Source organism: Lissotriton vulgaris, chromosome 6, assembly GCF_964263255.1.
Source record: "Lissotriton vulgaris chromosome 6, aLisVul1.2, whole genome shotgun sequence".
Taxonomy (NCBI): domain Eukaryota; kingdom Metazoa; phylum Chordata; class Amphibia; order Caudata; family Salamandridae; genus Lissotriton; species Lissotriton vulgaris.
In genome coordinates this window covers 1,377,659,365-1,377,675,207 of record NC_141694.1, presented here as the reverse complement: position 1 = coordinate 1,377,675,207, position 15,843 = coordinate 1,377,659,365, and the positions used below count along the sequence as shown (strand labels likewise).

General features: G+C 47.1%; 1 protein-coding gene across 1 annotated transcript in view; it reads left to right on the top strand.

The window, feature by feature from the left end:
* The window catches only part of VRK2 (VRK serine/threonine kinase 2), a 545,093-nt gene that overhangs the window by 137,418 nt on the left and 391,832 nt on the right, over positions 1-15,843 (top strand). Inside the window, exon 6 of the mRNA XM_086927491.1 lies at positions 6,131-6,233. Within this exon, the coding sequence (XP_086783617.1) occupies positions 6,131-6,233 (103 nt within the window). The remainder of the gene's footprint in view (positions 1-6,130; positions 6,234-15,843) is intronic.

Below are 15,843 nucleotides of genomic sequence, written 5' to 3'. Positions count from 1 at the left end.
GCATTCTGAAGCTTTTTGCCATCCGGTTGTCTTTGAAAGCTTTCCTCCCATCCACCAAGAGGAGACTGTTGAGGTCTTAACAGATTTCACAACTGCTGGGTGGTACTGCAATAACTAGGGCAGTGTGAGGTCTTGAATCCTGTTCCACGAAGGACGGCATCTCTGGAAAGGACAGGGCCATAAATGCCAATTATTTGATGGGACTCTCTGAACGCCAGGGTGAATGAGCTTAGTAGACATCAGTTGCTGGACCACAAATGGCATCTTCATCCAAAGATGGCCCAAGGCACTTTCATCTGGTGGGTGTGCCTTGACTGGATCTTTACTCCATTGCCAAGAATGCACAATTGGAGTTTTTGATGTGATGCTTCCTGGGAAGCTCATTCTGCATGTAGTAATGTAATGTAATGTATGTGGTCTTGTAAAGCGCACTGCTGCCCTGAGGCGTCGTGTCGCTGTAGACCGCTGGGGAACCCGTCCTGGCTATCCCTGTGAGATGGTCCCTACTGGGTATCCCCAAGGTGAAACCAGGCATCCCCAGCGAATGTGGGGGGCCGTTGTAGAGGTGAGGCAAGCTAATGCCCAGAGTTGCTGAGTGTGATCCTTGGTTAGAGTAGGCACCGAGGCGAGAATTATCGAGTCCACTGACCCTGGTCATCGACCCTGCTGCGTCGGGAATTGAACCCTGGTCCCGGGCCGTTCTCTGCTTTCGGGTCTGCCGCCTCTAACCAGTGAGCCACACCACTCCACTAGTAGGACTCCGGTTTCCTATATGCCTTCACACCTCTGCTTCTACTACCTAGAGTTCTAAAGAAGCGCAGGTAGGATAGGGTTTCAGCGTATTATTGTTGAGCCTGCGGACTTTCTCCCTCCACCGATACACATACTTCAGGAGCACATCCTGTTTCAATAACAGGGCAGGGTCCTGCCCCCAAATGTCAATAACCTTCATCCACATGCTTGCCATGAGTGGTTCCAACTGAGCAGATTTGATTGCTCGATGAAGTAGTGGATGATTTTCTCCCTGCTTGCACCCACCTACCAAACCTGGTTATTGCGTGCCGTCATAAGTCAATGTTTGTTGTCTGGTGCAAAGACCGTCATGTTTACCCTCTGCAGGCATAACTGTTAAATGTTTGTTATTTGTTCTGTCTATGGCCCAGCAAGGCTTTGTGGTGAGCACTGTAAAGGTTATTTGTTATCCATTTCAGTCTTGCTACATTTGCTGGATCTATATCTATATTTGTTATTAAATCACCAGCTATGATTTTTTTTTAACATGAGTATCTCACACGCCTGAGCAAAGAAGTTTTCAAAATCAAGACCATGAATCTGTGTGTACTTGTCCACTATCTATGTTTATCAGAATGAAATCATTCATGTATATTCATATATTTAGTAGATCAAGGCTGTCAACAAAGGGTGAACTATTTACATACAAAAAGTGATCATGTGACATATGTGCTTAGTGTTAAACAATTGTGCAGTATATACAGAGTGGTCAGGATTTTTGTACAGGGGAAAAGAAAACAGATGACCAGACATAAAGACCAATTGCTCTGTTAGCTAATGGTGCTCCTTTTGATCTGCAGAGCCTTGGTCAATCTGGGCCTTATATAGTCGTTGACGTTTCAACCCATAGTGTGCTCCATTGGGTAGTCACTTAGGGTCTTCATCAGGACAGAGTAGGGGAGGGGCAGTGCCAATCTATTGCAAACCAGAGAGAGTCCTGGCTGCATGTACCTCTATTGGCGCCTGGAGGTAGAATTACGATGGACCCGGGCGTGGAATTTACTTCGGAAGTGTAGAAGAAATCAGTGAAGCGGCGAAGGACAAACAGGCATCATTCCTGCGCTGTCTCGGCAGCGCAGGACTGATGCCTGCTTGTCTCGAAAAGGTTTTTGATGGGTGTTCTTTGTCTGATGGCACAGAAGAGTTCAAAGAGTACTGGGGTGATGCCCATATGTTTCAGCAATATGATTTCCAGATGCAGAGCAAGGTCACAGCAGAGTCCTACTGTGTCACCTGCTGGCTTGCAGGAACATTTGTACCGCTTTTGGCCGTCATAAGTGTGGCAGGGTATGCTCAGACGTGAGTCCCTTGCTCACTTTGCCCCTGGATTCAAGCAAGCCGGGCTGAAGACGGCTGGAATGCCAGAACCCGGTCCTCAGGAGCTTGTTTCCGGTCCAGGGAAGACATGGCTTGGCAGTTCGTGCTGGACTGTTCCCATGAGGCACAGGGTCAGACTGATTTGCTTACAGCCATGTCTGAACTGGGGTGGCAGAGTGGGCTAAAGAACGGTGTTGGATTAGACCCAGATCTTTTGACTAGGTGTGAGTGTTTGATTGATTCAGATGCTCCGTCCATCACCACCCCCTTTTGTACTGCTTTTGGCCGCCATAAGTGTGGCAGGGTATGCTCAGACGTGAGTCCCTTGCTCACTTTGCCACTGGATTCAAGCAAGCCGGGCTGAAGACGGCTGGAATGCCAGAAACCAGTCCTCGGGAGCTTGTCTCCGGTCCAGGGTAGACATGGCTTGACAGTTCGGGCTGGACTGTTCCCATGAGGCACAGGGTCAGACTGATTTACATATAGCCATGTCTGAACTGGGGTGGCAGAGTGGGCTAAAGAACGGTGTTGGATTAGACCCAGATCTTTTGACTGGGTGTGAGTGTTTGATTGATTCAGATGCTCCGCCCATCACCACCCCCTTTTGTACGGCTTGCAGGAACAGTCGCGATAATGAACGTTTCTGATCCAGTCAGGCACCTGGGGGAATACAGAAGTTGAAAAATGTGCTGCTAGAGAAAAGGGTTACTGAATCTATGAACTTGTTCATCTTGTCCTGATTTTGCCCATCCATATCTTTGCCCACAGTTCTTTCCACAGTTTTTCATAGGCATAATACAATGCACTGATTGTGGCCCAGAGTGATCGCTGGTGCCGGAGATTGATTGAGGCATTCCTTCCATCACTTTGTTGTTTATTAAAGTAGATGCCCTAACAGAATTGATATGCCGCGATATGGTCCCAATGCTTGCTGTGCAACAGGACTCAAGCTATACGTCTTTGATGAGGCCTCTGTAGGCTGAAACCTGTCTGAGTTGCTAGTGATTCCATCTTGAGGGGATGTGAACTGGCTGTGTACAGCCAGTCTCTGTCTAGAGTGACTCGTTGGACAAAAAGGATATACTAGAATCTGGCCCTGAGTGATCGCCAATGGCTGGGATTAATTCCAGCATTCCTTCCCCTTCCATCTCTTTCGTTGTCACTGTTACAAAAAAGCACTTTGCTGAAATATGTTGCACCTGTGAGGTTGTTTGTTCTCAGTACAAATTTACAAAAAGAAAGAATCCCTGGGAGAGACCTACTAGTGATAACTAAACTTCAAGCATACTTCATTCACAGGGGTGTCAAAAATCAGAATGCCCCTAATCTATACATTTCCCCCCCAAAAAAGTAAAAATAATTAAAAATTATTACAGGAGAAATCTAAATTAGAAAAATTCTAGTACAATTTTATTGATGCAAACATTAAGTAAATAAAACCACTGTATTAAAAAGTGTTTTCGTACATACACAATCTACCAAATCATTAAAAGTATTCATCAGAGACAAAAGAAGTGAATCATTTAGTAAAACATCATGAATTATTAATCCGACTAGAATCTAAATATTGTGTCCCGTTAGTATCAATTGATGGCATCCTAATGGTTCCTCGGATTTAATACAAAGAAGTATGCCTCAACGCGTTTCGGTGTTGTGACTTGATGTACACCACCTTTTTCAAGACGAAAATGATATGTTGTCTCTTATTCGAATTAAAATAAGTAAAAAACAACAAAAACATGTATCAATATTACAGCCTTCAAAACAAGTTGTTCTCAGTAAAAGCCAGCATACTTCCTAATCCTCCATGAGAATACAAGAGTGCCATAAAGGTTGTCTTTCCAAACTTTAAAATTCAGCACAATTCTTTACTCTTTACAAGATATAACTAATACCTGAAACACAACAACCCACTTCACAACAGGCCAAATCAAACAACCATATGATTATAGTCACAAGGGTGCTTGATGTATTTACGACAAAGACTCCAAAGCGATCCCTTCCCTTCACATACAGACCTGTGATTGACCAGTTGGGGAGCAAACCCTCAATGCTATCATTCTTCAGTGAAGTATGTAGAACAAATGTTGCATTTTACATGCTATCCCTTCTCCCACACCTCCACAACAGTGGGACACATACTGGCAGCAACTACCTCAACAAAACACAAACCAAGCTCAAAGGACTGACTGCAGGTATCTCACATGACATTTCTCACACCGGCTTTTCTACAGCCATACACTCTCCCCACCAAACATGCAGGCCTACCTGTAATAGCTTTGGACTGTTTGAGCATGACATTTGGCTTGACACAAATACTAGATAACCTCTCCTGATTAGCTCTCGCAACACCCCTTTTCTTTCCGATTGTAAGGAAGGGGCGAAGTTCTACAGCCAAGCCAACGAGAAGGCCTGGAGTATATGGGTGCTCACTGTGTTTGGGCTGAGTGGACTCCTGGTTGAGTCTAAAGGCTTCGCATAAAAAAGAAGGTCCCATAGTGCAGTTTGTGGTGCATAGGAATGTTGGGTAGCTATTGGTCAACAAGCATATCCCTAAGAAAGGATCTGATTCACCTTGAGGTAAAATCTGTGGTGAGAGGAGCCTATAACTGGTAGTCCTAATTGTGGTCCTCAGTAACAGCTGACACTTTTTACCTTTTAAAATACCCTACATGATCTGCACTAAGGTGAGAAGGTTCTGGAACAGATGAAGAAAAGACGTCTCTGCATTGCTGTGCTGAATAATTCATGCATGAGCACCAGAAGACTCCTACTAGGAAAGAAATTGCGCCTCATCTAAATTCCATCCTGTGGTTGGGGGATGCAGGTCTGGTAGCAAAAGGTGTTGCTCCCTAACTGGAAGAAAACAAGTGGAGCAATTCCAACCTGCCATTTCCCCTGCTTGCCATTGTGGAACTTTTCTTTTTGGGCTGCAAGCTTCAAAATCTGCTTTGGAGGAAGGATTCAGTTGTTTCTGCACTGCAGTAATGAGGGCCAGAAGGAACTGTACATTTTGTTATGGACGTGTACCGGGTTATGGGGAATCCCTTGTAAATGAAAACTATGAACTTGATTCTGAAAAAACATTCTTGAAGAGTTTACAAAGTCCGTAGTAGAGCAGTGCACTATTTGTATATGCTAGGACTGTGACCATTTTAATCTTCGGAGAATAGGAATCGTGTACCAAGACTGGCATGACCTTGGCAGTTTTTCTCGATCCTGCCTCGTGGCATGGCAATTTTATGCTTTCATACTTGAGGACCCTCCTCTTCACCTAAGATTCCAGGCTTGCCCTGCTGCTGAATTTCAGTTTAAATACAGCTTAAGTCCTCAAGTCACTCACGTTTTGGCCCTAAAGAGTGCATAGGTCCCCATCTAATACATTAAAATGGGATGTTTAGTTTCAGGATGCTTTAATGGACCTGTGTTCATTCTTGTTATAACTTTTGATCCTTGCTTCTGATTTCATTTTCAATTTGTGTGGTATTTTACCCATTACATTGTTATCTTTTCAACTATTTTGTATCCTTTAAGTTTTTTTTATATTTTCGACCTGTGTTATTGTTTTGATTAGTTGTTGCAGATTTGCACAGAACATACTGCTGTTTTTGACGTGCTACAGAGGGAGAGCCAAGATTACCTCAAAGATCCACTTTACTTTTAGAGGTCGAATTATTTGACTGATTAGTGAGGTTCAATAGCACTAATTCTTTATGGCGCCATGGGGCTTTGACTCCTCTTCTGCTGGTGTCCTGGAGTGCAAGTGACTTTTTAGCGCCTTACTAAAGTACTTCTGATGGGCAAAAAAGGCGGATGTTTATGTGAAGTATGTTTCAGTCAGGAGCAGCAAGAAGATAAAAAGAAAGATCTCTAACATATGCATGTTTGATGAGTGACAACAGCAAATCTAGACCTCCATATTGCATACTTTGGTCTTGTGATAACTCGGACACAGTTTGCACCAAAATTCTTGCCTACATACAACTATTTCATAAAGCGAATTTAATTGTGTTTTTTCCAGTTACAGATTTATGGTCATCGATCGACTGGGTCGTGATCTTCAAACGGTTCTTGCGCAAAACAAATTAACAAAGGAAAGACTTCTGCAGATAGGCGTACACGTGGTAGGTGTGGAAAATGTATAGAAGAAATTGCTTTTAGCGAACATGCTTACTTAAAATTGTACGTATTTGAATGACATTTAATTTAATTTAAATTAGCCAGAAATATTGGTCTGTGGTGATAACTTCTTCTTTTAAGAGCACAGTCTTGTTGACCATGACTTCGACTGACCGCTGCCCTGTTTCCAATATGCAAACAGGACAGAGGGGAGGCTGATAGGTGTGAAGTGGTTGTAAACTCCTTCGTTCTCATTTTTGTGACGTTGTGACAGCTCATTAGGACCCCACTGTGTGCCGGGGGCCTTCTATTATCTGTGTCACCCTTGGGTTTTGTGAGGTAATAAAGGGCAGTGGTGTAATGCAAAATGCTGCCCTCCCCCTGCAAAATGTGATAAGGGCTCCCCCAAGTCTCCAATATCTCACAAATATTCAAAGGCGTTTGGCTGAATGGTGAACCCCCTGAAGGGTTGCCTCCCCCCCCCCCTTTCTCCCCCCTGCGATGCACGGGCTGTCTTATACCCCTGAGGATGGGGCAAATATACACCCTCTTCCTGTGACCAGTGCGGTGTTGACACTATATGTACCCCTGCCTTTGAGCAAGGTAAAGGACTTATGCGTGGCAATGCCCGCCTCCATTAATCTAGCCAGTGGGTATAGCTAAAGCCCCCTACCCATCCCACGATTTCTTTTAAAAAACTTACCTGATGATTGTAAGCATTCAGAAAGACTTTAAAAAAAACGATTCCCTCCTTGCCTTTCAGCAGGGCAGGATGTCTAAAGCTTCCTGTGCAGAACCCAAACCTCCTTCCCTTTAGTAAGGAAGGATAGGGACAGGACGGACTAATTGGTTTCAACAGAGTTGTAATTTTTAGGTCTTGCCTGCCGTTAGCAGTGCACATACGCTGCTCTCGCCATGCGAGGGCTTCTTGGACTCAATATGGTTCCAGAGGTTGTGTCTCTGCTCCGCCTGTAATTTTGATTGACATGCGTCGTTTGTTGTCATTCATCATGCCGAAAAGAGTTCATTGATTGGACCGGAGGGTTTTTAGTCCCTCCTGGTTGCCACGCTGTCCTCTTTAGGCCCTGCCCACCGGGATAGGATGTTTTACTGGCGGTGTGAGACAGTGGGTTTAATATTTACTTTCTGCACTTTTTTCTTTACTATTGCATGCGTCTTGCGTGTCTTCATGCGCGGTGTCTTGTGTGTGTGATGCATTTTGTTTATTATACGCAGTCTTGTTAGTATACGCTTAAGGGGCAGTGTCTTGCGCGTGGGCTGCATTTTGTTACTTGCTTACAGTTTAACTGAATGTTTGCCTAAGTCCTTCTTCCTGCCTGTTGCTCTCGCTTGTGCTTCTCCCCATTACCTTGCCACGCATTTCATGTTGTTTCCCTTAACCCCCATTTTGATTCTCCATATCTGTGTTCGTTTCACCTACAGTCCTTCTCTCCTCTGTGTTGCTTACGCCCACCTCCCACCCTGCCTGCGTTGCGTCCATATTCACCGTCTTCCTTTGTGTTGCTTCTAGGTCCCCTGTTGCTTATGTCCCGATTCCCCCAGCTTGCTTTGAATAAAAACAATCTAGCAATGTCCAATGCGGTTGCTAACCATCTTACATGTCTTGTAAGTGCAGGTAAATCTGAAACATCGTGCAGCAGCGCCATGCAGGCACGGGGCGTATGAAGGGCAGCTTCAAGCAGCCCCATAACTAAAGCCAGTGCTCTTCAAGTTTTGTGTAGCCCCACAGATGTGCACCATATTGCTGTTGTGTTCCGCGCCTCTCCAACTTCGGGTCTGGAATGCTCACAAAGTTTACTCTGAATAGTGTCTCTGGCGACCAGTGCCAGCGGTGGAAAATCTCCAAAAAGCTATATTTCAGGCAAGCTTCACTAAGCCCTTTGTAATTATTTGGCTAGTCTGGTTTCCCACCCTCCTTCACGCTGTGTTTCCCCCTATGTGCACGGTGTGTAGGATGGGCCGGGGAAGACACAGTGATTAATCAGTATGGCAGATAACCTCCAGTATATAGACACAATCTGTCACCTCGCCCTTAGATTGTGTTAGCCACGAAAGAAACCAGGATTAAAAATACAATAGGTCTTGCCTTTCATTAAGTTAAAGCCATTTGCTTTGCTGTACAATACCATTAGCAAAGCAAATGGCTTTAACTTAATCAAAGGCGAGACATATTGCATTTTCAATGCTTGTTTTAAATTGTGCGTGCTATTGTTACATAATTGGAATGTTTATTTGAAATAGCATATTTTCAGAATAAATATCGAATTTCTCTATGAAGTGAGGTACAGGCGTCCCTGCCTGCCATCTCACTTATCCTATCGGTGCAGGCAGGGCTTTAAGTGGACCAGGTCCTGCTGGTGCAGTAGTTCTAAAAAGCAAGTGCTGGGACGGGTCCCTGTTGGGCTCTCTATTTTTGCCCCCACCCACAGAATGAAAAAAATATCTTAACTCTGCAGCAGTGCCACCCTTCACTGCCTTTCAGGTAAATTCAAAGAGTCTCATTATAGTACTTTCACTGTCTCATTATTTCCAAACTGAAGCATTTTCAATATTCCATACAACGAAGCCAGTGTTGTTGCTTTTTTATCTTATGCAATTAACAACCATTGGCAAAGACAATAGTCCTAGCTTGTTGTAAGTGTAATGCTACGTGTTGTATTATATATCTGGATGGAATGACCGAATCCGCAAATTAAATGTTGGATGGCACACTATGCTGAGCTCAGATTTTTACCTTACTTTTTAAACCATGCCCTAATTACATTGGCCACACCCCTTTTAGAGACCCCTCCCCCAATTTTTTCAGACCACTTAAAGCCCTGGGTGCAGGTAAGAGGCATACAACTTTTTTTTATCAATAGTTTATTTTATTTTTGTGTAATTGGAGAAACACAGCACAACAAAATTTAAAGCATTTCAGTAAAACGTACATTTCAGTTATTTATAGTTCATAATATAAACAGTCCAGGACCAATAAATAATATATTATAAGACGTCTGGCTAAAAAGTTTCATATTTTGTTCAGTGTCTCCCTAGTCCATAGGACTCCCCTCACCAAGTTGCTGCTTAAGAATCTGATGTACGGTGAGTTGAGCTATTGTAAGTTCAGAAAAACCAGTCTGCAACTTCTGTTTCCCAAAATAATGAAACGGAAATAGTATTTGATATAAAATACATAAAAATGACAAAAATAAATGAATACACATCTGCGCAGAAGTATGACGGCAGGGGCATAGCACTGCATTAGGATACGGAGCCTCCATTTTATAGAATACTAATCAGTCCAAACAAAATTGCAATCTAAAGTGAGTTAATACATTCTGGTCATTAGTAACTCACAATATTAGATCTCTATTCCCATGACAGTTTTCAAAATAATGAAGATTTTGACTGAAGGCTTGAAGGTCTTGTGGAGGATGCAGAGGGCGTTGAAGCAGCTGGAGGTAATGGCGTTGACCTGTCGGTTCATGGTGAGTGATGAGTCTAGTACGAAGCTGAGGTTCTTTGCGTGGTCTGAGTGGGTAGGTGGGCTTCCGAGGGCGGTCGGCCTCCAGGTGCTGTCCCATGCAGAAGGGGTGGTACTCAGGACTTCTGTCTTCTCGGCGTTAAGCTTCAGGCAGCTGTTGGTCATCCAGACGGCGACGTCTTGCATACCTTTCTGGAAGTTGAGTTTGTCAGTGGTGGGGTCTTTGGTGAGGGAGAGGATGAGCTGGGTGTCGTCGGCGTAGGATACGATGTTGAGGCTGTGCTGTCGGGCGATGGCTGTGGGGCGGCCATGTAGATGTTGAAGAGGGTGGTGCTCAGAGATGAACCCTGTGGGGCTCCGCAGGTGATTTTCGTGAGTTCGGAGAGGAAGGGTGACAGTCTGAGCCTTTGGCTTCTTCCGGTGAGGAATGATCCGATCAGTCCAGGGCTGCTTCTTGTATGCCTGCATTGTGTAGTCTGGCGACTAGTGTGCTGTGGGAGACGGTGTTGAAAGCTGCTGATAGGTTAAGTAGGATGAGGGCTGTGGAGTGGCCTTGGTCCAGGAGGGTACGGATGTCGTCTGTGGCAGCAAGTAGGGCGGTCTCTGTGCTGTGGTTGCTTCGGAATCCGGATTGGGACGGGTTGAGGACAGCGTTCTCTTCAATGAATCATGTCAGTTTCCTCTTGACTGTTTTCTCTGCAACTATGGCTGCCAAGGGGAGGAGCGAGATGAGCCGATAGTTATTGAGGTCAGTGGGGTCAGCTGTGGGCTTCTTGAGTAGAGGTCGGACTTCTACACGCTTCCAGTCGTCTGGGAACGTGCCTGTTTTGAAGGTGGTGTTGATGGTGCGTTTTAGTTCGGGTGCGATGGCGGCCGTGGCTCTGTGGTAGATATGAGGGGGGCAAGGGTCGATGGGAGCCCCCACGTGGATGTTTTTCATGGTGTAGGCAGTGTCTTCGGCCTTGATCGGTGTCCAGTGGGCTGGCTGGTGTTTCTGGGGGGCAGGGCTGTCTGTGGCGCCTGGTGGGTGGTCGATGAAGATGTCGTAGAGGTTTTTGATCTTGAGGTGGGAATAGGTTCCAAGCTTGTCGCAGAGGTCTTGGGATGGGGTGATGCCTATGGCTTCGCTGCGTGGGTTGGTGAATTCTTGAATGACACTGAAAAGTTCCTTGGAGTTGGTAAAGTTGGCCAGGATTTTGTTGTGTATGAAGTTCCTCTTGGTGGCTCTGATCTGGTTGTGGTTGTCCGTCATGGCGTCCTTGTAGGTGGTGTGGTTTTCGGGTTGTCTTGGTGTTTCTCCAGTTCTTCTTCAGGCGTCTGCAGGTGCGTCCGGCTTCTTGGAGAGCGGTGGTGAACCAGGCGGCTTTCCTGGGGCGTTGTCAGTCGGGGTTGCGTAGCGGTGCGAGCTCGTCTGCGCAGTCGGAGATCCAGGTGTGGAGTTTTCTGGCTGCGTCGTTTGTGTCGGGTGCCCAGGTGTGGTTGTCTCCGGTGAGGGCGGAGTTAAGTTTTTCCTCGGTAACCTTGCTCCAGTTCCTTCGTGGTGGGCGTGGGGCTGGTTTGGAGTTGGCAGTGGTGATCGGTCTGTTGCGGCTGCATTGTGTGGCTGAATTGGACGCTGTTTCCTGCCCCAAAGATGGGGTTGAGGGTGTGTCCTGCTCTGTGGGTCGGTGTGTTGATGAGTTGTTTAAGTCCGATGCTGGCGCGTTGTCAGGATAGTGAAGTTGGGGTTGCTGGGGCTGTCGAGGTGGAAGTTCAGGTCTCCAATGAGTATGCATTTTGTTGAGGCAATGGTGTGGGGTGCGATGAAGTCAATGATGGTGGTGGCAAAGGGTGTTCGGGGGCCGGTGGGTCTGTAGACGAAGGTTCCTCGGAGTGTGGCTTTGGGCGTAGTCTGAATCTGGAAATGCATGTGTTCGACAGAGGGGAAGGTTTAACTGGAGGTGGTGAAGCAGAGGGTGCTCTTGTGGGCGATGGCGAGGCCCCCTCCTGGGTGGTTGGGGCGGTCTTTCCTCTGGATCTTGTATCCTTCTGGGATGGCGGTGCTGATGTCAGGGGCAGAGGATGCGTTGGTCCAGGTCTCTGTGAAGAAGGCGATGTCTGGCGAGAGAAGGTCGAGTAGGTTCCAGACTTCCATGGCGTGTTTGCCTAAGGAGCGTACGTTGAGGAGGATGCATTTTAGGGTGTCGCCGGTGCTGGCGTCGGCGGTGTTGGAGGCCGGGGTGGTGGTGAGGGTCTGGCGGCAGTGGCAGCAGGAGAACTGGCCGTGGGTCGTGTTCGTCAAGGCTTGTTGGCATTCTCTAAGTCTTCCAGGATTGAGTGCGAATATGATGGTGGTGTCGTAGCGATGGGCAGTGGGAGGTCAAGGGTTCCTGGCTCTGGCAACAGTCGGGTCGCAGATGGGCGCAGACGGGCTTGCTTCGGCGCGCCCGCTGCATAACCGCGCAGCTGCCGCCACTGAGTGGGGGAGGTGGGAGGGAGGAGAGGCTGGAGCGAGGGAATTCTGGGGGGAAGGGGCTGCAGCGGCGAAAGGAACAGGCAGGCATGAGAAAATGAAAACAGTGGTGAAATTAGAGCAAGACACAGATGGGCACAATAACAGTGGCACAACAGGGAAAAATTAAGAAAAAAAGCATCTGAGAAAGGTTATGTGGTTGCAGGCAGTCTGGTTCCAGTTGGAGTGGGCAGCAGGCGCAGCAGCGGTCAGCAGCCTCGAACCTCCCAAGTAGGAGGTTGAAGTCTGGAGGCACGAGACGGCACAGCAGAGCTGCGGGGAGAGTGGACCTAGACCGAGGGTCAGAGGCTGTCACCCAATTTCCCACCTCCTCATATATAGTCATTAGTTACATTCAGTAGCATGGTTAATGGCTTGTAAAGCCCTGACTCTAATCCTACCTATAGGTGTCAATGTAAACCTCTCAAAGGGTGTTTTGGTCTGACTGTTGTAGTTTGGGTTGATGGCCCAATGTCTTACCTAATGATAACAGAAGTGTTCTAGCTCTGACACCCCGAAACAGGTTTTAAACTCTATGAACGATCTGAGGGTAGCGTCATGGTACATATCCAGTATCATATAGCACCCTTCCTCCTTCCATTTCTGAAATGCTGTTCTGTCCAGCACTAGGGAGTTATAAGGTGGTGGTGTTAATGGAGTGGGGAACATTGCAAAGTGACAAAGTATCCATTGAGTTGGATTTGTCCAGTAAAGTGCTAGTCACTTGGTTTTGGTAGAGATTGTGGGTTCTGGTATTTCTTGTGGATACATGTTAGGCCAAACAGCGCTCTTCCCACCACGGAATGATCTATATTTTCCCAATGTTTGCCTGATGATTGTTGCAACCCTTCCCTTTGATTTTTTTCTGTCCTGCTCTTTATTAATCTTTAACCTCTGAAAATCCCAGACCTGCTCCATTATTTATGGCCTTCAGCCCTTTTGACCGATTATTTGTGAGAATGATTTATATAAATTCCCCAGTGTACCTGCGAGATCCTTGTGCTTGCAGTTTTTCTACTGTCTATTGGAGCATCCAGTTTTTTTCTGTTCTTAAGGGTGGGTTGGCACTAGGACCCCCTTCAAAAATGTCTAAAAGAAATAAAATGAAGAATAAATGAGTGGCAAGATCTGGTCATTTATTGTTCACTGCTTCTGCAAGGAGCTCTCATAGTGCCAGATGTAGGTAGGCCGTTACCGATCGGTAACGGACGAAAATACCGATTTTGGGCCCTTACCGATCGGTATACTGCCATCGAGATGTAGGGCAAAGAAAAAAGTCCAAATCGGAGCGAAAACCGAATCGGAATGAGTACCGAATGGAAAAGAATCCGATACGTACATACCGAAAATCGGATATTTTACGAATCGGTAACACACCGATTCGGATGCAAACACCGATTCGGTCCATGTACCGAATCGGTAGAGACACCCAATCGGAAAATAACCGATTCTGTCCATGTACCGAATCGGTAGTGACACCGATTCGGAAAATAACCGATTCGGTCCATGTACCGATTCGGTAGTGAGACCGAATCGGAATTAAGCCGATTCGGTCCATGTACCGAATCGGTAGATACACCGATTCGGACATAAGCCGAATCGGAGAACCTACCGATTCGGTAGAATCACCGATCGGGAAATTCCCCGAATCGGACAGATGGGGAGATGTAGGGAGGCACAGAAACACCGATTTCGGCTCAAAATCGGTAGAATTCACTCTGTATTTACCATGGATTACAATCAGGTGGTAACCAACTCCAACCCATTAAACAGCCCCAAAATGCATTGCAACTTGCAGGATGGCAGCTTTTTATGTCATTGCGAGGCGGCTACGGCTACAGCAGGAAGGACAGAGGGAATGGCAAAGAAATGAACAGGTCTACAGACAGAGGATAACCCTGTTCATGCTCACAGAAGCAGAGATCCTACAGAGATACAGGCTGGACTCTGACACCATTCTTGAGCTCATCAGGGACCTCAAACCATTGTTGGACCACCCCACCCCAAGGGCACACGCCATCCCAGCACACGTCCAGGTGCTATGCAGCCTACACCTGCTTGCGTCTGGCAGCTATCAAAGTGGAGTTGCAGCGGCAGGAGGGGTGACCCAGAGCAGCCTGTCAAGGTTCTTCCACACATTCCTTGACGCCATGATACACAGGATGGACCAATACATCTCTTTCCCTGCAACCCACGCAGAACTGCTACAAACTGAAGCTGACTTCTACCAGATGGCACAATTTCCCCAAATCATTGGCTGCATAGATGGCACGCACATTCCGATTTGCCCACCAGCTGACACAGAATACATATACCGCAATCGGAAGTCTACGCACACCATCAACGTGCAGGTGATCTGCAATGCGAAGTGCACCATCACAGACCTGGTAGCAAAATTCCCAGGGAGTACCCACGACTCCTATATTTTCCAACAGAGCGGCATCTATGCACGGCTGATGGCTGGCGAATTTGGTGAAGGATACCTCCTAGGTGAGACACATCATCAGACCCCCATAACACAAAGTAGCTAGGTGTAATACATGAATGCATGTGTGTAATGTTACCCCTTTTCCTTCCAGGCGACAGTGCATATGCCCTCCGCTCATTCATACTCACCCCCTACCTCAACCCCTCCACACCCAGCCAAAGGAGGTATAACCGGGCCCACAAAAGCACAAGGAATGTCGTCGAACGGACCTTTGGCATCTGGAAAAGTAGATTCAGATGCCTGCACAAGAGTGGAGGTGCAAGGCAGTATACCCCCATCACCTGCTGCAAGATCATAGCTGTATGTGCAATGTTACACAACCTTGCGGTGACGAAGGGCACTGAGGTGGAGTTGTCTGACTACGAGGACCATGACGACGACGAAGCTGTGCCACTAACACAGCCAGCTGGGGTGTGTACGCCAAGTGATGGCATATACAGACGTGAGGAGATTACAGAAAACTATTTCTGAGTGAGTACAGATGCACAGACAGGTAAATGGTTGTGGTGAAAAGCAAATTTTAATACTGTTGCAACACCGTTACTGCACTGATGTGCAACAAAAAAAAATGTAATAGCTAAGAAAACAAAAGTCTAAGGTCCAGGTTACCTCACCCGCCCTTGCAAGCCTACTTCTTGGAGCGCTTGGCAGCCCCAATGGGGTGTCCCTCGCCCCCTTCAGAATGTCCTGCCGCTTCTGCGGAGCGCCTGGTGCTCCTGCGCGGCTCTGACGCAGCGCTGGCCGGGCTGCTGCGGCTGCTGCTGTCCCCAGCATCCCCCAGGTCCAGGGCAGGATTGGCGGCAGTGTTTGAGATTATCATAGCCTCCATTGCTGTAGTGATGCGGGCCATTCCCCTGGTTATCTCGGCGGTATTCTGGGTTAGACTTGACTCCATATTGGCACCGCGCTGACAAAGTTGCGCCGTTGCAGCAGCAAGGCGGCTAATGGAGCGGTTTTGCACGCGGGCATCCCGCCTGCGCGAGAGTTCATGCTCCTCTAGTCTGCTGCATAACTGGGTAATGGCAGTGGTCAGCCTGCCAAGACCTGCTGCTACCTCCTTGTTGGTATCTACAAAGGCCTTGAAACCTTTCACCATCTCGCCCATCTGCAGGTTATGGTTGCGGAGCTGGCGCTGGCAGGCCATGATGG